Source organism: Branchiostoma lanceolatum, chromosome 11 (genome assembly GCF_035083965.1).
Source record: "Branchiostoma lanceolatum isolate klBraLanc5 chromosome 11, klBraLanc5.hap2, whole genome shotgun sequence".
Classification (NCBI taxonomy): domain Eukaryota; kingdom Metazoa; phylum Chordata; class Leptocardii; order Amphioxiformes; family Branchiostomatidae; genus Branchiostoma; species Branchiostoma lanceolatum.
In genome coordinates, this window is record NC_089732.1 from 878,324 (window position 1) to 903,547 (window position 25,224).

The following is a 25,224-nucleotide window of genomic DNA, read 5'->3' on the forward strand; positions in this document are numbered from 1 at the left end:
TTGTTACAAAATTGCCACTAGGATACTTAAAGAAAAATCGGCCTTAAAAATATAGAATAATCTTAGAAAAACTTCAGAAATAGCATAATTACTACAAAAATATAGTTTTTTTGCGGAGTAAATAAGCACATTTGTTTGGTCAATATAAATTCTCCCCTGCTACATAGTGAGATCATCTGGGGTCGTCTGAGGTCATTCGAATCCCTGTCGGTAGCATCCAAACGGTATTTGATTACATATCTTATTCACAGCATTCGTAAGTCATTTTTTAAATAGATAATGATTAAGTAGTTTCGTAATATTAATATTAAAATGAATGTTATCACTTATTATTGTTGAATAGATTTCATTGATTGTAAGCAAAATGGGTTTTTAGACTATCATTTAGACTTATTTATTTAGCGTGCTGATGCTGTCAAATGTGATGGAAGGAAAGAAAGCGTGATTCAGATGTTCCTCGATTCTCTGTCTCCAAACTAAGATTTTTAGCATCTTTTCTCCTTATTAGCAGCTGGAGACGATAGAGAACCATGTCAGGAGCACCCAACAGTTCGTCTGACCCGAGAAGACCCAACAAAGTCGTCAGGTGAGGCCGGGGAAAATGTTTTTGCCTTGTGCATGTGGGGAGGGGGGCAGGCATCAAAAATTATAAATTTTATGAACACACACGTTCATACCTACTGTTGTGATGTAATGTACCACACATCAATATATAATGTACAGTCCCCTGATGTAACCCCTAACCCGGCTACCGGATACTAACACATGGTTATGATTAAACTCAGTCTACATCCTACACTCGACCGAGTCAGCCGTCCTTTCTTGAAGCTCGTACAAAACATAACATTATGGCGACGAGGATGAACAAGATCAAGACCAAGAACCTACGGAACTAATACTACAGCCTTCAAAGTTCTTTTGACATCTAAACAGTGAGTAGACTCAGTTTTCTCCAAACATTGCCCAATGGCTAGCCCAAGCACTGCACCCACGTTCCCGCCATTCGACCCCACAGAGGCTGGGGGAGGGGGAGCGGTGGGGTCGAGGTGGAAAAAATGGCTGGGAAGGTTCGAAAACTACCTTATAGCCATCAACATCGAGAACTCAGGGAGAAAGAAGGCTATGCTACTCCATTTTATGGGGGAAGAGACGCATACGATCTACGAGAACCTCAGTTCGCCTGCACAGAGCGCTGCAGCAGGGGGGGATGATGACGACGACGAGGAGGGCGACGATGCCCCCGCCGTCACAGAACCAACATACGAAGATGTCAAGAAGACACTCACAGAACACTTTGAACCACAAAAGAACGTTGTGTATGACACATATACATTCAGAAGTGCAAAGCAAGAAGCGCACGAAACGGTTGACCAGTATTGTACTCGACTAAGAGGTCTAGCTAAAACGTGTGAGTTTCACTGTGTGGAGAGAGAAATCCTCATGCAGATTATTCTAAACTGCCACAGTTCGAAACTACGTCGTAGAGCATTACAAAATAAAGAGCTGACCCTAGAAGGACTGTTAAAGCTGGCACGATCACTAGAAATCGCGGACAAGCAAGCCTTAGTGATTGAGAAAACTAGCTACACTAACTCAGCTAGCGTTAACTATGCCAGGCTGAAGAATCAGTCAACCAAGTCTAGACCCAGTTCCAAGAAACCAGAACCAAGGGCCCATCAATCAAAGCCTCAAGGAGCCAGGCCCAAGGACAGACAAACAACAGGGAACAACTGCAGGAATTGTGGAGGCAGATATCCCCACGGGCCCAACGGCTGTCCAGCGCAGGGGCAAAAGTGCCTGCACTGTAACAAAATGAACCACTTTGCCAGAGTATGTAGGGCAAAACAGGGGTCTGAGAGAAGAGTACACAGGATAAAAGAAGAAACGTCTGATGAAGAAGACTATACTTTTCATGTTGGCACCATCAATGGAATGGCTGGCAAAGCAAAGCTCCCAAACACCAAGATAAAGATCAATCAAAAGAAGATCTCCTTCCTGATTGACACCGGGGCTAGTGTCAACATCCTCAAGGGGCAAAGTCTGCAAGACAGCAGCACAGTGATCCGACCATATGGCGGGGGAGGACCACTTGTAGTCCTGGGGAAGTTCCAGACAGTCGTCGAAGCAAACAACAGGACCACTCAGACGGATATCTTTGTAGTGAGAGGAACCAGTGGCAACCTACTCAGCTATGGAACCGCAAAGAAGCTAGGGCTAGTGGAAGTCCATGCTGACGTCAACGCCACGGTGACTGACAACGGTACCACCCAAGGGATCGTCAAGGAGTACAAAGATGTCTTCCAGGGCATTGGGAAGCTAAAAGACTTCCAAGTCAAGCTACACGTTGACCCCTCAGTCGTACCTGTCAAACAACCGCATCGGAGGATCCCGTTCCACGTTCGGAAACAGGTGGAGAGCGAGCTGAAGAAGCTAGAAGAACAAGGGATCATCGAGGAAGTCAGTGGGCCAACCCCATGGGTTTCACCTATTGTGGTTGCACCTAAGCCCAAATCACCGTCAGAAATCCGGATCTGTGTTGACATGAGGGAAGCCAATACGGCGATCAAGCGTGAAAGACATGTCACGCCAACCATAGATGACCTCATACATGACCTGAACGGTGCGACACACTTTTCGCACCTAGACCTGAGGTCAGGCTACCATCAACTGGAGTTGCATCCAGAGAGTCGCAACATGACGACATTTGCCACCCATGTAGGGTTACGCCGGTACAAGAGGCTCATTTTCGGTATCAATTCCGCCAGCGAAGTCTTTCAACACACCATCGAACAGACCCTGAACGGCATCAAAGGAGCCAAGAACATTAGCGACGATATTATCGTATACGGCAAGGGACAAGCCGATCATGACCGAGCACTCCGTGAAACACTTCAGCGCATACGCGAAACAGGGCTGACCCTAAACGACGAGAAGTGCGAGTTCAACAAGACAAGCCTCGAGTTTTATGGCTACATCTTCGGCAAATCCGGAATCTCGGCGGCGCCCAGCAAGATAAAGGCAATCGTCGAATGCCCCGCACCGACTACACCAGGAGAAGTGAGAAGCCTCCTAGGGATGACGAACTTTCTTGCCAGATTCATCCCAGACTACGCGACACTAGTGAAGCCACTACGTGATCTCACAAGACAAAGTGTACCCTGGACATGGGGCAAGGAGCAGGATGACGCTTTTGACAAAGTGAAGAAGGCTTTGTCTCACGAGAAGAATTTGTCCTACTTTGATACGGACAAGGACACGGAGCTCTACGTCGATGCTAGTCCGTCGGGACTAGGCGCCATCCTGACACAGAAGGAAGAAAACGGCACGAAGAATGTGATTGCGTACGCCAGCAGATCCCTCACAGATGTTGAGACGAGATATAGCCAAATCGAAAGGGAAGCTTTGGCCATTTATTGGGGTCTACAGCACTTCCACTTGTACCTGTACGGAAGCAAGTTCACAGTGATAACAGATCACTTACCCCTCGTCAGCATCTTCAACAAGCCTAACCTGAAGCTACCAGTAAGGCTGGAAAAATGGATCCTGAAGCTACAGCAGTACCAATACACAGTGGTGTACAAGCCTGGTAATGAAAACCCAGCGGACTACATGTCCAGACATCCACTGCCGACGACGTCTAGCGACTCGCACACAGCAGAGGAGTATGTCAGATACATCATCACAAACGCAGTCCCAAAGTCAATGACCTTGTCTGACCTGAAAGAAGCAATGCTGCAAGACCCTACACTACAGGAAGCGGCAAGGCTGATTCAAAGCGGAAAGTGGTACATGAGAAAAGAAGCAGTTGGGTGTAACCGAGCCCAGCTGGAGGCCCTGTCAAAGGTCAAGGACGAGCTCTCAACAACACCTGACAGAGACCTTATCATGAGAAAAACGAGAATCGTAGTACCAACAGACCTACAGCAACAAGTGATCGACATTGCACATGAAGGTCACCAGGGGATAGTCAAGACGAAGGCCCTGATCCGAGAAAAGGTTTGGTTTCCAGGCATAGACACAAAGACAGAAGAGACACTAGGGAAGTGCGTTGCATGCCTGGCCACGACTAAGGTACCAACAGCGACTCCACTACAACCAACAGAGATGCCCGAACAACCGTGGACACATCTGAGTGCGGACTTCAAGGGCCCGCTGCCCAATGGAGACTACCTCCTCGTGCTCATAGATGACCATACACGATACCCAATCGTTGAACAAACGCGATCCACATCAGCAAACGCGGTGATACCAATACTCGACAAAATCTTCGCAATGTTCGGCACACCCGAGGTCCTCAAGACCGACAACGGACCACCATGGAACAGCGAACAAATGAGAAACTTCGCCCATCACCTCGGTTTCAAACACCGGAGGATCATCCCATACTGGCCGCAAGCAAACGGCGAGGCTGAACGATTCATGCGCACCTTGGGAAAGACGCTGAAAACAGCGGCAATTGAAGGCAAGGCATGGAAACAGGAGCTTCATGCAATGCTCCGTAACTACAGGGCGACACCACACACATCAACCGGAAAGCCACCGGCGAGTCTGTTATTCAGCAGAGAGATGAAGATCAAGCTGCCCAACACAAAACCCTTCACGGCTAACAAAGAAGCAATCCGCAAGGACAAAGCAACGAAGAGAAAGATGAAAGAATACACCGACCAAATGAGAAAAGCAAGACCAAACAACTTGCGCGTAGGAGACACTGTATTAGTCCGACATTCAAGACAAAACACTCTGACAGCTGCCTACGACCACCAACCATACCTCATCACCAACAAGAAAGGAACACTGATCACCGCAAACAGAGATGGAAAAGAGACAACGCGACACTCAACAATGTTCAAGAAGATACCAGCATCCATCCCTGAAGACAACAAAACGGAAGCACCCATTCCTGAAGACAACAAAACGGAAGATCCCGCGGAACAACGTCCAGAGCAGCACCTGACAACTGAGACGACCAGCGATTACGTGACCAGATCGGGGAGAACCGTCAAACCACCCGAAAGACTGAATCTGTAACACACGTGTTAATGATAGCATGGAAAACGGACTGAACGAACTGGAACAATATTATTAGTCTTGCATGCATAAGCAACAACAAAAAAAAAGGGGATGTCTAACACCTCACTAATTTATACTAACTTTTGAGACAACGTATTTACGTAAGAAGCAAGCTGAACCAAGATCATCGGACTCAAGGACACTGAACAAAGATGGACTTTAAAATCCAGTAGGGGAGGAATGTTGTGATGTAATGTACCACACATCAATATATAATGTACAGTCCCCTGATGTAACCCCTAACCCGGCTACCTGATACTAACACATGGTTATGATTAAACTCAGTCTACATCCTACACTCGACTGAGTCAGCCGTCCTTTCTTGAAGCTCGTACAAAACATAACACCTACAAAGCATAATACAATCTTCATCATATTTGCGGTTCTACCCAATAAATATTTGAGGGGATTGAATGCAGGACTGAATTTTAGGAATGTAGAGGTGCAAATGGGGATCAATTTTTTAACACTAGACAACCCTTAGCCGTGGCGACTCTTTAATCGGGTATATTTTGCTGTATGTCTAAAGACTCTTTTACATTAGTCCCTCATCATACAGTAATTTGGAAAAAAATAAATTTATTTCAATTTCACTTTAGTGTAGTAACAGAATATTTCTAATAAACTTATGTCTCTGTACGTACAAGCCGCCATCTAGATGACCCCAGCCCAGACTACATGAACCTGCTCATGATGTTTGTTTCTTTGTTTGTTGTATTGTGTGTAGGTACAAGCCTCCATCCCAGGAGCGTCTGGATGACCCGACCCCAGACTACATGAACCTGCTGGGGATGATCTTCAGCATGTGTGGGCTCATGATGAAGGTAGGGCTGGGCACCATGGGCACATTTCTTGACTTGTTTGTTCTACATAACCAATTTATTTATTTATTTCTGTTTTCTTTATCCAGGGTGGACGCACTCAGTGCTAAACACACTGTTTTTCAGGCGTGCCCTGCACAAAATAACATAAACAGACTAAATAACATAACAAGGAAATAACATAGAATAATGAACAGAAAGTAACCAAAAGATCGGACTGTAAGGTTTGATCCACTCACACCAGGATGGACCCCTGTTCTTTTCAATAAGTGCGGTGGTATCTTGAACATGTACCAGAAACCAGAAACATGCTTGAGGTTTGGCTCTCCTCGAACACAGGACCCCCGACTTTTCTTCCCATCTGAGAAGATGTCCCTAACCAAAGCTAGATACTAGGGACATAAGTACTCCTTTCACCTGAGTCAAGTGAGGAAGTACTAGTAAGTTGTAAGTGACAGTGTAAAATGCCTTTTCCAAGGACCTGCTATAGACCCCAAAAATCAGAAGCCTCTATTCATGGTACTTTTATGTTCTGTAGTTTTCGATACTGGTACTAAGCCAAGTCATCTGAGTGTTGCGTCAAAAATAGTTAGTCAAGCAACTGGATAAAACTTTGAAACAGTCAGACGTTTCAGACAGCATCCGCTATATTTCACTGACAAAAGATAGCCGATGCTGTCTGAAACGTCTGACTGTTTCAAAACTTTATCCAGTTGCTTGAGTAACTATTTTTGGCGTATCTTACTACCTGGATCATGTCTAACCTTCATCAACGTATCATCTGAGTGTTTTCCACTGAGGGGCTGTCGTACTGAATCCCGCTTGTCTGTTTGTCCAGATGAAGTGGTGTGCCTGGGCTGCCGTCTACTGTGCCTTCATCAGTTTCTCCAACTCAAGGTCGTCGGAGGACACCAAACAGATGCTCAGCAGCTTCATGTGAGTTGCCATGGATACTGGAATGTTCTGTCTTATCTATGTGGTGCACTGCTACTTCTGTCTACCATTATGTAAGGGCTCCATTGGAAATCAGTTGCCTAGTTAACTGAAGGGACGACCCTAAAGATTAGTAAATAAATGAATGAATAAAGAAATCTGGCAGGGGCTAATTAGCTACTCTCTGAGCAGAGGTTAAGCTCTGGTTCATGTATAATACATGTAAAGTTAATTGTGTAATGTTGGTAAAATTTCTGCAGTTTCCCAATCATAGGAAGTTTAGTTGCTCATTTATTTGTCTTACTGTCATCTAAAGCCACATGTTATCCAAGCACCCCTGAGAGTAAGATTGATGTATGGTGCAAGTTAAGTATTTGAAGGACTGTGTTCCTCTGGCGACCCATCGGATCCTTTTGTCTTGATGTATGTTTTTACATTTTGGGTTCTTTCTTCCCTGTAGGTTGTCCATCTCTGCGGTGGTGATGTCGTACCTACAGAACCCCCAGCCCATGCAGCCCCCATGGTGACACAGGAGCAGATGTACAGGACAAGCTTTAGCAGTAGCAACAAGATCATCAATGGCTTCAAACTCAACCCAATTCCTGCCATTTTTAGCCTGAATCTTCCCCAACCATTGCCTCTTTGCTGTAACTGTAGTATCGGTTGGAGCAAGCTCATGGTTGGATCTACCGCTGAACCCCAAACCTACAGAATATGAATTGTCTGAAATTGACATTTTTTGTAGCAATCATCTTGTCAGACTGCTTGTCATGGGAACAAATAGCATCAGCAAAAACTTGATTTCTTCAAACTAAACTTATCTTGATGCCAAGTTACATTAGCCTGAATCTTTCTCAACTTTTGTCTCTTTGCCAAGTTTCAAGCTAGAGCTGAATCTACTTTTGAACCCCAAAACTACTGTCTGAAATAGACATTTCTTATAGTCCAATACTGCATGATCGTATGATATTTTAGTGCTTGTCTAGCTTTGCTTAAAGGGAAAAATTACTCAATTTGAAATGAAATGCATGTATCACATTCATGTTTGGATGACATAGCTTATTATAATAAACCCTGCAATGCTTGTACAAGCCTGTCTTTTTAACTCTGATGAAATGTTACAGGAGAAAAACCATCTCTTGTCTTACAGTGATCTTCCACAATAAAGTTACAGATATATGAAACTTTACTTTAAGTTCAGTAGAAAAAAAGTTGGAAAATTGGATTTCCAAGATGGCCGCCTTCAAATCCGGAAACTGAACTTGCCAAACTGAACTGAGCAGTGTTACATGATAAAATTAAATGAATTCATTAGTGCAAATTTGATGAACCAGTAAGATATTCTGTGTATCTTGGTTTAGACTTTTCAGCAAATAAAGACTTTCTTTATCTCAACTGTGGTGATATGTCTGATGGTTATTTCTATAAACAAAGAGTTTGTAGATTTTGAGTATCACATATTTTTTACTTTTTGCATGTGCCAGATTATGCAAATTGTACTGTCATCTTTTAAAATGCATACTGTTGTTGTGTTGTCACCTAACTTAATAAGTGAAAGAGGAATACCAAACAAATTCTAAATATTTAAACACTAACATTACATCCGCACGTTGCCAGACACCAACATCGTCAAGCGTCATTACTAAATCATTATGGGATAATCAGGTAAGGTCAAAAGTCGCCAGGTCAAAGGTTAGTGATTGAGTCATCCGTGCACACGCGAGAAAATATCGCAGAATTGGGAAATTTCAACACCAAGACGTCGTCTAGAGACTCAAGATGTTCCAGAAAGCGTTCAGGGTCAAGTCCAAGACTATCATCCGTGGTTCAGATAGGTAGGGTTTCAATAAACGTTTTTATAATTGTTATTCTGACGCAACAGTTTCTGTGGATGTCTGTTGGGAGGGGGGCGGTAGATCGTTCGGTATTTTGCATCATATTTCGCAACCTTCTACCGGTCGTATTGAACGTTGTATGATGAAACAAGCGTGTCCAGCATCACGACAAAACCATTTCTCTGTTTGTTATGCTTCGTAGCTACCAAAATACCACACCTCACAATCGCTTTTGATACTAGAAACGTTGATACACGTTTAGTTGTTTCTACAACTTAAAAGTTTAACAACGCAAAAATGACGTCACTAATATAACGTTAATATCCCTGAGGCCCAGTCAAGCTACATAAAGTCATTGTTCCAACTTGATCCTGTAAGGGTACTTCGACTACAAGACCATCAGAAATTTCTTTTTCAGAAGGCATCAAACCAAGTTAAGATTTCTTCACAGAAATTACTGATATTTTGATTTTGATTGATTGACCAAATAAATTAGTTTTAGAAATTACAAAAGAATGGCAATTGGTAACGTTACCTATCAACCTAAAGCTGTAAGATAATTTAACAAGCTCAATCAATGAATAAAGAAGACAACAAATACTACCTTTTTTCTGCCCTTAACTCATAACATTACACCAATCTGGCAACTATTAACTGTTAACAGGAGGAAACTGCGAGCAGATGTGGGGAAGGCCCTCCCCTCCCTAACAGAGGACCAGCTGCAGGAGTTGGTACCCACCAAGGAGGACATGTCCACCATGAAGCTCTACACGCACGCCGGGAAGAACGTCACGGTCTACTGTCTGGGGAACAGCCCCGTCTTCTTTGAACTGGACAAGAATGTCTTTCCTACAGGTAATAGAGAATAGATTGTTTTCTAGTGATTGTATGTTCTACAGATCCCCGAAATATAAGGGAAAAATTTCTATGTGAACTTAAGCCTAAATCAGTGTATAGACTTACAGTACAGTACCAGTATCACCCTCCTGAAAGTTGTACAAGGCTCTTCTGTCTTCTTACGCTATTCGAGAAATAGGATGATTAGAGACTCTACAGCTACAGCTACAAAAGGTTTGGCTATACATTTGTAAGTGTTTGGCTTACAACATAGAAGGCTTACCACTCAATTCTTGTCTACAAACATCCAGAAATGTTTGGGCCTGGCACAAAGTAAAATGTATATAGAACTTTCTTTCAACATGCTATTAGAAACAAAGATGTATACATAATATATATATAGTTACTTCAATCTATAATCTAACTTTTCTTCCCCCTTAAACCCCCAGTGTACAGCCTGTGGAGAGTCCCTGACATGTTACCCTGTCTCACCACCTGGCCGAATGTACTCAAGAACCTCTGTGGAGGAGCAGGTCAGTTTCTTATCAGATCTTCTTCATAGTATATTACTCTTTATGACTTAAGATTGGGGTCTTGTGAGCCCAGAACTTGATAATAGAAGGAAAAACAAATTAAACAGGTGACAGTGTCCTATGTTATGTAATAGTAAGTGTGCCATGATGAATGGCTATGCTTGGCTTGCTCATTGTTGACTTACAAGAGTTGTTACCCTTGTACTTTATAAACAGTCTTTTTGTATTTATGAACTGTGATTTTTTTCTCCCCCATCCATCCAGACCTGATGTTGCCGGGGGTGATAGAGGGAGCGGATGGGCTTCCAGTGATCGAGAAGAACAAACTGTGTTCAATTTCACTGCTGGGGAACAGGTAATATACATGTACATTGTATAAAGCCTTTACTGACTTCAAATTGATTTAAAATAAGAGCAAAACTGCTTAAGATGGACTAGCAGTGCTTAATGATTGTTAAACTGATGTTTAGAAACATACATTTGGAAACTCCTCATGAGTTACTGCAGAAACAATTCTTTACCTGCAAAATTTGCCCATGACTCAGCACTGATGACTGGTAAAAGACACATGAAATTTGTCTTGACTCTAGACCGTATAACCTGATCTATGCAGAATTCTGACTGTGCGAATCTGTAACTCAAGCCCTGTGAATGCCCTTCTCTGTCCTGTAGAGCTCCTTTTGCTGTTGGCTTAGGACCTATAACCTTGCCCTGCCCTATAAAGCTCCCTTGCTGTTTATCTATGACCTTTAACCCTTGCACTGTCTTGAGGAGATCCTGTTGCTGTTGACTTACACGTTTGATCTATAACCCTTGCATTGTCCTGACCTGCAGGGCTCCAGTTGCTGTAGGCCGTACCACCATGTCGTCAGCCCAGATGGCGGAGTGTGGGATGAGAGGGAAGGGAGTCACTGTGCTGCACACTTACCTGGACCAGCTATGGTGAGGAACAGCTGTTTGTACTCAAAGATGTTAGAAGCTGAAAAGCTCATCCTTATCGTTATACTTCTTATTTTTACTTCTTATCTTAAAAAGCTCATCTGTCTTGATAGGATACAAATTGAAACGTTTCTTGAGAAGACAGGGCTGATATCTTAAGAATAAGATAGCCCAGGCTTTTGCTAACGTCTTCGCTCCTCCTGTTTAGGGAACATGGTGACCAGACCCCCCTCCCCACCATGGCTACCCAACAGTCCTGTGCTGAAGGTCATGTACCTGACCTTGACCCCAGAGACACAGCATCAGAGGAACAAGTTCAAAAAGAACTTGGTGCAGAAGCCTCCAGCACCACAGACACTGTGCCGATAGAAAACCTGGTTTTAGATGGTGACCTTGGTACTGAAGGTCACCTTGAGAAAGAAAATGACCTTGATGTAGAGAACACTGAAGGCGGAATAAGGGATGATGGAGATAGATGTGAAGAGGAAGAAGAAGAGAGAAGAGATGAGGAGGAGGAAGAGGAGGAGGTATCTCCTGTAGGTAAGACAAATACAAGATGCTTTCAGAAAAAAAGCTGGACCAATTTGTATCCATCTCTAGAATTCATCCTTGCCTAGGAAATCAGTCAAACCTCGACCCTCAAAACCCTTTCATCATTTTTTTCCAATGCACTGTCGTAGAAGAATTGGTGCATGTGTGCACCGTTAAGCTGTGGTCCACTGTTCACTGTACCTGTTGAAAAGAGCCAGGGCAGTTTCCTTGGTATAATAATGATAAACCTGTAAATACTGTACATAGGGTCTGTTTTCTCTGCCACAACCAGTGGAAGATTAACTCAACTGTTCATTGAGTTCAACTGGTTAGAGATCACTTTCACCTTTTAATCTCCCTCCTAACAAGCTGTTTGAGTAAATTTTGTATTGTGTACATGTATCTTATTCCCTGGATGTCTATCCATCATCAACAATGAATAGATAAGACAAGATGTCACATTCCCTCCCTTTGTATATAATTTATCTGAATACAATGTACAAGTTTGTTGTGTTGTGTTCCTCCCATTATGCCCCCCCCCCAGACCAGATGGACGCCCTCCTGTACCGGTGTTTCCTCCACGCCCTGAAGACAAACGTGAAGAAAACTGACCTTCCCCTTCTCACCAGTAAACTCCTTAGAGGTCACATGCAGCCCTGCTGGTAAGTAAGACTTAAAAACTTCATACTATGAGGGATACAACCCTCAAAGGGTTGCAGTTTTGTTTGTTTTAGTTATGTCCTTAAAGGTAAAATCTGATGACTTTTACAGTCACAAAAAGATGCACAGACACAAGGACAGCAGCAGTGATATTTATTCTAGACTTCCTGAAGTCTCTCAAACAACAAACAGCAGTGTAGTGATTAATTCTGGTCGATCAAGTCGTAAAGCTTACAAAAGTCAATGATTGCAAAGAATATTATCTATACACTCAAACAGCACAGGTCAGCTTGCTAATACGTAATAGTAGTTAAATCTAAACAGATTTTGAAATATTATCATAAACAAGATAGTTTTCCTTTTTCAAAAATCTTATACCATTAATTGTCTATTGAGTTCTGACATCATCAAATATAAATTTACATTGGCAGATTTGATATTAAAGTTTTGAATGAAGTACATGTAGTCTTGGTAAACAACGCTTCTCACTAAGTATGTCAATCAATCAACTCAGTGAAAGCAGCACACATGGCATCAGTAACTGTTGTACAGTCAGGTCCTGTTAAGACTTGTCTAATGTTAACTTAGATATACATTCTTGCCAACACGTACTGTACATGGATTGATGCTAGAAGTTGATACAGAGAAACTAGATGAAAATCATCATTTGATTTTTATTGTCAAATCTATCATGAATATTTAAGTGGAATATTGGAAAACTTGTCAAAACTCAGTCAGTCCTAAAAGTGTAATGAAAGAAGTACACACAGTTGCAAGCCTAACAGTAACATTTTTAAGGCTATGCTTCAGTAATTCTTTGTATCCTTAAGTTCTATTCAGTGTGCTTGTCAAGAAATGACCTGTTCCTCTTCCTAGGATGGTGTGTACTGTAACTAATGTTAGTGTTACATGTATCTGTACTTCCTGACAGAGTGGTCCTTATAGTCAGCTACAAACACATGTCCATCTTCTGTCACAGCCACCCCATGGGGGTTGTGCAGTTTGTCCCCATCACTGCTGATGGTGGCCACCCAGGTGCAATCTGGGCGGAACACCAGAAGCTTCTCACTATGTCCAACACCATCAGTTATACCCCCAATGTTTGCCAGAACTATGTTCCCCCTGCTGTCAGCTGACACCCCATGAGGAGCCCACATGTCCTGTGGCTGTCTGCCCCACTGACCAAACTTATGTTTGAAGTTCAGATTCTTGTCAAACACCTGAACACGGTCATTGGTTTTATCTGCCACAATGATGTTGTCTTCTTTATCCACACAGACAAAACGTGGCTGGTTAAACTGCCCCTCCCCCTGTCCCTTCCCTCCCACCTGTTTCACCAGTGTCCCATCTGCCTCAAACAGGAAGATGCTGTGCTTGTCTTTATCAGCTACAACAACCCTCTCATCCCTCTGTACTGCCAGGCCATAGGGGTCTGTGCAATTACTGCACAGAGGAAATTTGTTCATCAGTTCTCCTGATGATGAAAATTTCTTCACTTCCTTCAAAGATTTCACTACTATTTTGCCATCAGTCTGAACTGCAAGTCCTACAGGGCTATCAGTTGGAAATGAGTAAACAAACCTCCCATTCAGATCAAACACCTGAACACGCTTGTTCCAAGTATCAGCCACATACAGCCTGTCCCCCCTGACTGCTACATCTATAGGCCTGTCAAACTGCCCCTGCTGGCTGCCCTTCTGCCCAAACCTCAGTACAGGGTTGTTACTGCCAACATCTACAGTGAGAGAACCCAGGTCCTTCTTACCTTCCATACAGACCCCCATTGAGTGTTTCCCTGACTCCTGAGGTCTCCACTCTGCACCCCAGACCCCCCTAACTCTGCTGGTTTGTCCCTTCCCTGCAGCTAGTGGGGGACTAGTGTGTGCTGTAGCCTGTATCAGGGTGGCTTTGCCCTGGGGGGAGGTCACCTCTATCTGTAGTGCAACATCCCCACCTGTAAGATCTGCCTTGTTGGCTGTGACTGTGACAGAGGAGGGCAGACTCTCTACTGCTGGCCCCTCTACACTGATAGTGAATCCTGCAAGCACTGACAAGGAACCGCCAGAAATCTCAAACAGACTAGAAGGTTTGAAATGCACAGGTCCACTGTTACTTAATAAAGTCCTGTTACCTGAATCCTGCAAGGAGAGCTGCTTAAGCCTTCCCTCCATTTCTTGCCCTAAAAACAAAAGTTCTGTGTTATAATTACGATCTAAAACATCTCGACAGAACTCAAGCCCTTCCTCTGTGGCATGCAGTTTCTTCTCCTTTTCTGTTTTCTCATGAGTTACTTTATCCTTTCTCTGTTTCTTAACCCTGTCCACCTTGGTGATCATCTGTTTTTCTTCCTCGTCAAGTTTTAACCTCAGCTTCTTGTAGTGTTGTTGAATGTCTTTCTTCACCTGATCACAGTTCTCTGCTGTGGTTGTGAGTTCTCTGTCAAGGTGTACCACATCTTGGTTTATCTTGCAGACAACTGCCTCTGTTTTCCACAACAGACTTTGTACTGAAGCTTTACATTTTGGTGCTACCTCCCCCAAATATTTGTGGTCATGACTTTCCCCCAGCCTGTGTTCATCCACAGTGCAGTCTCTGCAGACCAGGGTTGCACACGACTCGCAGTAGAGCGTCATGCGCTGGTGGTGTTCTGGGCAGTAGATCTGTTGAGCATATTGTGACCTAAAGTTGGGATTTGCAAGTTCATATGAGTCATGGATGACATGAGTTTGTAGTGCTGGTGTGTTCCTGTGTAAAGCCACACAGTTATTACACAACATGTACATGTCGTGTGCACAGTTCTCACATATAGCTGCAGCCTTCACTGACTTACACATCTGACACAGAACACTGGATGTTTTGATGAGTTTGATCTTCCTGAAGTCCAGTTTCTTGTTGATGTAGAAGTTACTTTTAAGTTTTTCAACACCTCCAGACCATGCAGGGCAGGGAAGTTCTACATCTGAGTGGCAAACAGGGCACTGGAATTTTTTACCTCCGCTACTCTTATTGGCAACTTTCTCTAAACATGTTTGACAAAAAGTGTGGAGGCAGGGCAGAAGTTTTGGGTCCTTGTACAGTGCCTTGCATTCTGGACAAGTCAGAGATTTGTCATCACGGTCATCTTCTGGAAAACTAAGTCTTGGGTCTGCCACACCTTCCCTTCTCTGCTCTTGTTCAAGGCGTTCAGCTTCCTCTGCTAGTTTCCCTTTCTTTAAACTTTTTAATATCTCAACAAGCAAGCCGAGGTTGCCTTTGCCAATTCTATTATCATCCTCTAGCATGTTGAAAATCTCAAGAGGTATTGCATGTTGCACTCTTGCCTGTCCTAGTAGTTCAGGAGCTACCAAGGCTCGCAGCCTTTTAACATCCTCCTCCGACAAGCTGTCAGAAATCCTGACATACAGTCTGGTAAGGGCAGGAAGTTGAGCCATGGCTGGTCCACTTGTTTAGGTGTCTGAGGGACCCAGTATAGAATAAGTTTTAAATGAAAGTTTTATTTTATACAAGATAACAATCATATTTAGTAGTTACTTAGAAATTTAGGACTGATTGTGGTCTTTGGGATAATAAATGAGGGTGATGTCATAGAGTCATTATTATGATTCTTAAGTTCAGACAATATCATATATAAAGGCTTTGAATTAAAATCCTTGCAAACTTTTCAAAATACCTCTTGCATGCAGTCTCATGCATGATCTGTGTTGATATTAGGTCAATCTTTTCAGCATGTTTTGTCTTATTAACATGAAAGACTTGGAAATAAAACAGTACAACTCAGACAGTGGCTGAGTAAATTTGACTTCTAACATAATATGCTGGACATGTTTGTCACTAAATCTGAGCTTAACACAGTAAAATTTTACTCACTTTTTACAATCGTTCTCCTGTCGACGTGGCACTTGAGCTGACTGTTTTATGGACTTTGTTTTCTCAAGGAATCTTGGGAAATGTTGTTTTAATAAATCATTAATTTTGTTTTATACAGGAACTAAAATTTGAGTTGCCTTGTAGTAGACAAGTGTGTTTTTCTTGTAACCATGGAGATGGTGTGCCTTTCAATAATAATCAGAACTAGCAGTCATAGATTTTTACTGATTTGAAGTCTATGAAATAGTTTTGTCATGTCCACCCCAGGTGTTGGTTGAATGGTTGCTCCCTGTTCTTGCTCGCTACAGTGCAAACAATTTGCCCCAAATGAACATAACTGTGCAAATACTTGAAGTAGTCCCATTAAACATACAAGTTGGACTTGTGACTTACAGAAGGTACAATGTACATGTTGCTATGTTTATCCAGTTGCTTTATACATTTTGTATTCCTCCTCCATGCTATGATTTATGAATAAAAAATCATCATTCATGAATATTTCCTACTTTGTGTTATACAGCCCTGCTGAGAAGTCACTAGATCTGAAGAAGTCAAGTTATAAAAAGGTAAGATTTGATTGAATCAGATAAGGATTGAATATCAAATGTTCTCCTTTACTATACTTGAATTTTTATGACATTTATTCAAAATTCGAAAACATGGGCATGCAAATGTAGGCAGACCTCACACAACATACATACAGCAGCTCTGTGAGGATACAGGATGCACACCAGAAGAACCGCCAAGAGCAATGGAGGACAGGGGGGACTGGAGGAGGAGGGTGTTGTCCATCCGTGGCACTCTCACGACAAGATGATGATTCGAAATACATTCTTCAATTGTACCCATTGGCAAAAAGTTAAAATATTGATCATGTAAACTATGAAACCTGATACTTTTGATTCACAGTTTTGTCATCAATGATTATACTTTGTAACAAATGGCCACAGATAATAGCATAATATACTTATAATAGATTATTACAATCTAACTGTAACATTGGCAAAATCACATCTGACTTGTTTTCAGTTATCATTGAAAAGTCTATCTTCACATTGTTCCACATTACTGATATCTTTTTTTCCCCTGATATCTTATTTTTTTCGTCCCCAGCTGTCCAAGTTCCTCCAAGCCATGCAGACCCAGGGGTTAATCCAGGTCAAGGAGCTGTCTAAGGGGGTGGAGAGTGTGGTTGGGGTCAACTGGGGTCATGTGGAGTAAGATAGTTTTAGCTGTTGGAATATCAAGCTAAAATTGTATTGGCAGAACATTTGTTCAGTTTTTGTTGTGAAAGACCAAGGACATAATGTCCTTGGCAAGACTAATATCTTGCTATGCATGTTTTTGTAGTTTGGGCTATTTTACCATGCTAAACAATTTTGATAAGATCAAACTAATCAATTTTCTTAGTTCTTGTACCAGTGAGGACTAGTTTGAGATGATGGCAGCTTGCACAAGGTCATTTTGAACCTTGTCCTTCCAGACTTTCTTTATATCTTTATTTGTAAATGTCATACAATACATCACAGAGGCAATCAAGGCAGTGTAGGCTGATTGTAGTTGCTTCACATGAAATGCAGAATCCAGCGTATAACATATTCAAAAGTCACAATCACTGTCAGTTTGCTCAAAGTAATTTTGACCCTTGTCCCTCCAGACTGAAGAGTTTTGAGGTCCCAGACGTTGAGCTCCCAGCGGTCGAGGTACCTGACCCCGGAACGGGCGCGGGACCGACCTACCAGCCGCCGGAGGTCGTGGAGATGTACAGTGTGACCGGCAACCTGGCGCCGCTGTTTAGAACTGCTGGGATGAGGTATGTGACTCAACTTACTCTCTCATTACCTGGTCTATCACATGTGCTTCCTTTTTTTGAGAGGTAGACAAGGGATTTAGTTCCATCTGCCATCTCTATCCAGGGATCTGCAGTTTGGAATCTGAGCTAAGAGCCTTGCAGAATTTTTTTTTGTCCCAAGAAGCAAATTTCTGTATCGGGATGGAGGGCCCTGGAGCTGATGCAAGGTAGTTCCAGCATTCTGAAGTGTCTTTTGTTCATCTCCATTCCAGGAAGGGCCACGCCCTGTCCGGCCAGGAGGTCCGAGAGTTCCTGACTCAGTATGTGAAGGAAAATGAACTGATGGATCCCAATAACAGAAGGTAAATATAGTATACAAGAACCATGTTTGTTGTTACTTCTTCAACCCCAAGACTTGCCCTTCTGTTTGTGTGTGTTTCTGACCTACTATATAAAACGTATCCTAAGTCTTGCATGATACAATTACAAATAAATAAAGGATAAGTTTTCTTAAAAGAGTCAGATGCTTCAGATAACATGCACTATCAGTGACTAAGAATCTGAAATGTCCGACTCTTCAAAGAATTTATCCAGTAACTATTTGATTTATCTTGTAGTATGTTAAATGTTCTACCTGGATGTCTTACCTAATGGTCTCCATGTCTCAGGTATATAGTGGTGGACCCGTTGCTCTGCGATGCTTTAAGACAGAAGGGGGAGAACCTGACTCACCTTACCTGGGAGGACCTCTTCACCAGGTGAGACTTCAAGGAGTTTATAAGGCTATGGTTATTTAGTTCCTTGCTTCTTGCACAGTTTAAAGTGAATATTAATCAAGAACAAGATAAAAACAGAGGGCTGCGAGGAAAACTTGAATCTGACTTCACCTTGTCCCATCCTGAGTCTGTCATGTACTCCCTGAAACTGTGAGCCAAGGTACATAATTCCCTCTCAGACTCTGTTTTTATTTTCATCTTCCAGGTGATGTTGGACCCTCTTCACAAAAAGACCACTGTGAACATTTTTCAAATATTTTGCATAGAAATTTACCGGTATATGTACCATGCTAGAAAGATAACATTTTTTCTTAAATGGAAATGGACATGAATCCAGTTTACTCATAGTATACTCAAGCTTTCTCTCTTCCTCAGGTGTTGTGTCTCCACCTTCCAATACCGTGCCCTAGACACAGTAGATAACAACCTGCTGCCCCTACAGCCTCAAAAAGGCTATTGGACTACCTTTAACTTTACCTTTTACAAAAGATCATTACTGAGCACACAAATATTAACCCTGCTTAACAAGTCTACCCTATCCTTACCCCCTCTCCCCAGATGTTGTGATAAGATGTCTCCCTGTGCCCAGCTGATTTTCCCTGGCCAGTAGTGTGGGTAAGGGGGTGAAGTCTGCCATCTCTGACAGCCTTGTTTCTCCACAGATGTTGTGATAAGATGTCTCCATGTGCCCAGCTGATTTTCCCCGGCCAGTAGTGTGGGTAAGGGGGTGAAGTCTGCCATCTCTGACAGCCTTGTTTCTCCACAGATGTTGTGATAAGATGTCTCCCTGTGCCCAGCTGATTTTCCCTGGCCAGTAGTGTGGGTAAGGGGGTGAAGTCTGCCATCTCTGACAGCCTTGTTTCTCCACAGATGTTGTGATAAGATGTCTCCGTGTGCCCAGCTGATTTTCCCCGGCCAGCCTCCTGTCCTGAAGAAAGGGAAGCTGGAGCCGGTCGACGTTCAAGTTCAGCAGAGGTCAGGCAATAAGAAGGTAATGAAGGGGTTCACATAATATTTCATTGAAAACTGGTCACTTTGAATTCTGAAAGTCTTTAAAAATGAGCAATATGAAATCATATCTTGATTTCTTGAAGTCCAACTACCCTGTAATTTCAAAGGTTTTCATGGAAAAAATTACAATCATATAGGTAAAAGCATTCTCTTTCAAATGACATGTGAAACTTAATGTAAAGTTACTTAGTTTATAGTAACCCAGTAGCAGGTGTAACTGTTAGACTTCCATCTTGCTCCATCTTAAAATTTGGAAGATGACAATAAGATATCATCAATAACATCAGTTACATAAGCCCAAGAGGAATTGCAGTAGCGGAATATTGGAGGGGGACCGTGTAGCAGGCAGAAGCGGTGACACGAGATCATTTTGTTGTACATTTGAGATGTAAAAATGAAACAGTGACAGCCTCACAGCCTTTATGCCAAGACATGTAACCCTCACCTGTCCGCCTCTTCTGTCCATACAGGTGACCCTGATCTACAACCTGGAAGGGTTTGGGATCCGGCCGGACAGCTTTGCGCACCTGCTGCAGCTGCGTGTGCAGGCCAGCACGGCCGTTAACCCCGCTGTGAACAGGAAGGCTGGCATGCAGGTCATGGTGCAGGGCAACCAGGTCAGCACCGTCGCCAAGCTGCTCATAGGTAAGGCTTGAAACAAACAAACAAATAAACAGACAGACAGACAGACATCAGGAAGAAAGGCATGCAGGTCATGGTGCAGGGCAACCAGGTCAGCACCGTCGCCAAGCTGCTCATAGGTAAGGCTTAAAACAAACAAACAAATAAACAGACAGACAGACAGACATCAGGAAGAAAGGTGTGCAGGTCATGGTGCAGGGCAACCAGGTCAACACCGTCGCCAAGCTGCTCATAGGTAAGGCTTGAAACAAACAAACAAATAAACAGACAGACAGACAGACATCAGGAAGAAAGGTGTGCAGGTCATGGTGCAGGGCAACCAGGTCAGCACCGTCGCCAAGCTGCTCATAGGTAAGGCTTGAAACAAACAAACAAATAAACAGACAGACAGACAGACATCAGGAAGAAAGGTGTGCAGGTCATGGTGCAGGGCAACCAGGTCAGCACCGTCGCCAAGCTGCTCATAGGTAAGGCTTGAAACAAACAAACAAATAAACAGACAGACAGACAGACATCAGGAAGAAAGGTGTGCAGGTCATGGTGCAGGGCAACCAGGTCAGCACCGTCGCCAAGCTGCTCATAGGTAAGGCTTGAAACAAACAAACAAATAAACAGACAGACAGACAGACATCAGGAAGAAAGGCATGCAGGTCATGGTGCAGGGCAACCAGGTCAGCACCGTCGCTAAGCTGCTCATAGGTAAGGCTTAAAACAAACAAACAAATAAACAGACAGACAGACAGACATCAGGAAGAAAGGTGTGCAGGTCATGGTGCAGGGCAACCAGGTCAGCACCGTCGCCAAGCTGCTCATAGGTAAGGCTTAAAACAAACAAACAAATAAACAGACAGACAGACAGACATCAGGAAGAAAGGTGTGCAGGTCATGGTGCAGGGCAACCAGGTCAACACTGTCGCCAAGCTGCTCATAGGTAAGGCTTGAAACAAATAAACAAATAAACAGACAGACAGACAGACAGACAAACACCAGGAATACAGGTGTGCAGGTCATGGTGCAGGGCAACCAGGTCAGCACCGTCGCCAAGCTGCTCATAGGTAAGGCTTGAAACAAACAAACAAATAAACAGACAGACAGACAGACAGACAGACAGACAGACAGACAGACACCAGGAAGACTGGCATGCAGGTCATGGTGCAGGGCAACCAGGTCAGCACCGTCGCCAAGCTGCTCATAGGTGAGTAAACAAGACAAACAGACAGACAGACAGACAGACAGACAGACAGACAGACATCAGGAAGACAGGCATGCAGGTCATGGTGCAGGGCAACCAGGTCAGCACCGTTGCCAAGCTGCTCATAGGTGAGGCTTGAAACAAACAGACAAATAAACAGGCAGACAGAAAGGCAGACAGACAGACAGACACCAGGAAGTCAGGCGTGCAGGTCATGGTGCAGGGCAACCAGGTCAGCACCGTCGCCAAGCTGCTCATAGGTAAGGCTTGAAACAAACAAACAAATAAACAGACAGACAGACAGACAGACAAATATTAGGAAGGCAGGTGTGCAGGTGACAGTCCAGGGCAACCAGGTCAGCACCGTCGCCAAGCTGCTCATAGGTGAGTAAACAAAACAGACAGACAGACAGACAGACAGACAGACAGACAAACACCAGGAAGACAGGCATGCAGGTCATGGTGCAGGGCAACCAGGTCAGCACCGTCGCCAAGCTGCTCATAGGTGAGTAGACAAAACAGACAGACAGACAGACAGACAGACAGACAGACACCAGGAAGACAGGTGTGCAGGTCATGGTGCAGGGCAACCAGGTCAGCACCGTCGCCAAGCTGCTCATAGGTGAGGTTACAAAACAGACAGACAGACAGACAGACAGACACCAGGAAGACAGGTGTGCAGGTCATGGTGCAGGGCAACCAGGTCAGCACCGTCGCCAAGCTGCTCATAGGTGAGTAAACAAAACAGACAGACAGACAGACAGACAGACAGACACCAGGAAGACAGGCATGCAGGTCATGGTGCAGGGCAACCAGGTCAGCACCGTCGCCAAGCTGCTTATAGGTGAGTAAACAAAACAGACAGACAGACAGACAGACAGACATCAGGAAGGCAGGCATGCAGGTCATGGTGCAGGGCAACCAGGTCAGCACCGTCGCCAAGCTGCTGATAGGTGAGGCTTGAAACAAAGAAACAAATAGACAGACAGACAGACAGACAGACAGACAGACAGACAGACAGACAGACAGACAGACAGACAAACACCAGGAAGACAGGTGTGCAGGTCATGGTGCAGGGCAACCAGGTCAGCACCGTCGCCAAGCTGCTCATAGGTAAGAAAAAAACAACAAAATAGACAAACAAAAAAATAGACCTACAAACAAAGGCAGCAGTAGGGCTACCAGAACATTGATAGAACTTGGTTATGGTGCTTGTTTGTTTTTGCGTTTCGGCGTCCTGGCTTTTACCTTGCAGGAAGGAAGGAAGCAGGGCAGGAAGGAAGCTTGGTTCAACACTGTGTCGCACACAATTAGACCTTATATGGCAATACGTTCCCAAATCCTTGTAAAGCCGTTGCCTTATATGGCAAGGGACCACGAAAAGGCTGGCAGGCTACATTTGCATGACACACAGGAGGGCGACCGCATGTAACTGCTACAACTGTTCGGAAATATCATTGCATTGTGGTTTCGGACTTTGATATCCTGAAAAATGACCATATTACATCTATTCCACAAGATTGCAGAAGAAAAAAAATGATTTCGTCAAGAAAACGACCAAAAATCGGCATAAATAATACCACATAGTGAGGTTATAACATAACATACAGAGTGACGAATACGTACCGCAGCTTGGCCTATCTGGCAACGCGAAGCACTTCGGACCCAGAAGATCCGGGTTCGTGTCCGTGCATGTTTTTTTTTTCTTTTTAGATATTGAATATCAAAAATATATATTGATATTATATTAATCAATATCATATTTATGAATATCATTTTTCATTAATAAATAAAGAAATATTTTATATTTGTTATTTTTAAATATTCATTTAATATATACAAACAAGGCCTTTGTCTTATGAACAGGACTTCATAGATTCCAAACCCGGCATTCGAATTTTTCTGTTCATTGTAATGGAAAATACCGTGCAGCGGCTCCTATGCGCGGTAAGATGATTCTTGCAAAACACTCGCCACTTAACTTCTATCCCCGATGTAAACAGAGGCTCTTGATGTTGTTTGCAAAACAGCGATCCTTTGCTACAGTAGCAAATGCTCCATTGTTCAGTATCGACTTCATTCAGACAACACGGACGTGGAAAGTGGCGCCGCTCGGCACAAAACTATGGGAATTTTCATGAATTTTAGCAAAATTACCCAGGAAAATAAGGAAGAAATGTTGTAAATGCGGAAACCAGAATAATACGGATGAGGTAGCTGTTGATTTGTTTGACATTTGGTAGTCATTTTAGATAGAACCTTAGCTGCTATGAACTTCTATTTCACTTAATTACCATAGTGCTGATGATTCAATGGTGCTTTTTCAAATTTTATGTTTTATTGCGTGCCATGTACATAATTACATTGATAGCTTTTATAATGAGCCTATTGTACATTTTACAAATAAGTACAAGTTGTAGGCCAAGACCAGCTTTTTCAAAAGCACTTAAGTTAAGTGACGTAACTTCAAAATTGCTTTCCCCAATCTGCCTTTCTCTATTAAAACAGTACTCATTTCCCAAAATGACAATTTTTCTTATAGACTGAACAGCCCTTGAGTGACTTCCTCTGGCAGATTTTACTTCAAGTAAAGGGAAAAGACAATTCACACTCATAAACGTAGCCGAAACGCCAGCTTTTTTTAAAAGCTCTTGTTTGTTTGTATTGCATACCCGGTAAACCGCCTCATGGTGTAACACACATACTGAAGAGAACAAGCTACACATCTGGACAGATTTATACACAAGAACACAAGAAAACTCTTGGATCTATATTCTTGTTTACCAGCTTTCAAAGTTGCTGGATAACTAACTAAACGACGATGTTTTGTGTGTTGTTTTCAGACGAAATGAAGCTACCTAAGAAGTTTGTCCAGGGTGTTGAGAAGGCTGCTAAGAAGAAGAGATGACGACGATGAACCATCGTATGGAACTAGAGAAAAACAACGCTTCATCTTACCCTCCTGTCAAGCCTGATGCTACATAAGGCCACACCAATTTAATTTGTCGGTTGTTGGGTTTAGATATGATGCTACACTATGTTCTCCAACTCAACAAAAGTGCTCACTGGAGTTTTCGACTGGTTCTCCCAGTCTCTCTCAACTTTATAAACATGAGATAAAGCTACACTGAAAGATCAAGATAAAAAAAGTCTGTTCCTCGGTACACTCAGTTTCAGGCAGGGAGTATGTATTACTCAGATTCTAGTTTTCCTCCCTGCCTTCTGTTTTTATCTTGACCTCTTGGTATTCTTTACTTTTTGAGAACCAAAGAATTTGTATTGATTTGTGTGGTCTAATGGTACGAAGTTTCCTGGCTGTTACTGACAATACATACAAAGGTTTACAAAGGAGTTGCCAACCCTTTGCTTTATATTATTTTATCCGAATATGTTTTGAATTCAGCCAGACATATTCTTATTATTTAAGTAAGATGTGTATAGAGTGTTGGCTCTGTAACAACTGTACTAGATCATCATGTTTTGAAGGCAAGCAGTCCCAACATTTGAATCTGTGCAATGTACTAATCATACATGCATGTGTACTACAAGATTGCTTATAAGTAACTTTGAAGTAAATTGAAAGTTAACATGCTTCCAGTGTTTTTCTTGCTTAGAGTATGTGTGTTCAGCACAAGGTTTCATAATCAAGAATGTTGAGAAGCAAGTGGCAATAAAAAAAGAAGCTTAACCGTCTGACAAACGTAAGTCGTAATATTTGGATAATCAGGATGAAATACGTTAAATTTCAGACCTTGTCAACAATTTATAATGCATGGCTCAAAAAC

The 25,224-nt window shown here is 43.0% G+C and overlaps 2 protein-coding genes across 2 annotated transcripts; both read left to right on the top strand.

Moving 5' to 3' along the window:
* The first annotated feature begins 407 nt into the window (after positions 1-407).
* On the top strand, positions 408-8,219 carry LOC136444783 (PAT complex subunit Asterix-like). Its single transcript, XM_066442527.1, has 4 exons — positions 408-586; positions 5,798-5,894; positions 6,730-6,827; positions 7,285-8,219. The coding sequence occupies exons 1-4, from the start codon at positions 531-533 to the stop codon at positions 7,349-7,351; spliced, it is 318 nt and encodes a 105-aa protein (XP_066298624.1). The 5' UTR covers positions 408-530; the 3' UTR covers positions 7,352-8,219.
* Positions 8,220-8,526: 307 nt separating this feature from the next.
* Positions 8,527-25,030, top strand: LOC136445020 (eukaryotic translation initiation factor 2D-like). Its single transcript, XM_066442852.1, has 23 exons — positions 8,527-8,659; positions 9,324-9,514; positions 9,946-10,029; positions 10,294-10,384; positions 10,864-10,971; positions 11,177-11,508; positions 12,044-12,161; positions 16,547-16,592; positions 17,140-17,243; positions 17,684-17,839; positions 18,091-18,182; positions 18,232-18,247; positions 18,487-18,576; positions 19,465-19,585; positions 20,076-20,250; positions 20,399-20,482; positions 20,631-20,714; positions 20,863-20,946; positions 21,095-21,178; positions 21,335-21,442; positions 21,604-21,671; positions 22,393-22,552; positions 24,283-25,030. Exons 1-23 carry the CDS (start codon positions 8,604-8,606, stop codon positions 24,345-24,347), a joined length of 2,517 nt encoding a protein of 838 aa, XP_066298949.1. The 5' UTR covers positions 8,527-8,603; the 3' UTR covers positions 24,348-25,030.
* Positions 25,031-25,224: the final 194 nt, after the last annotated feature.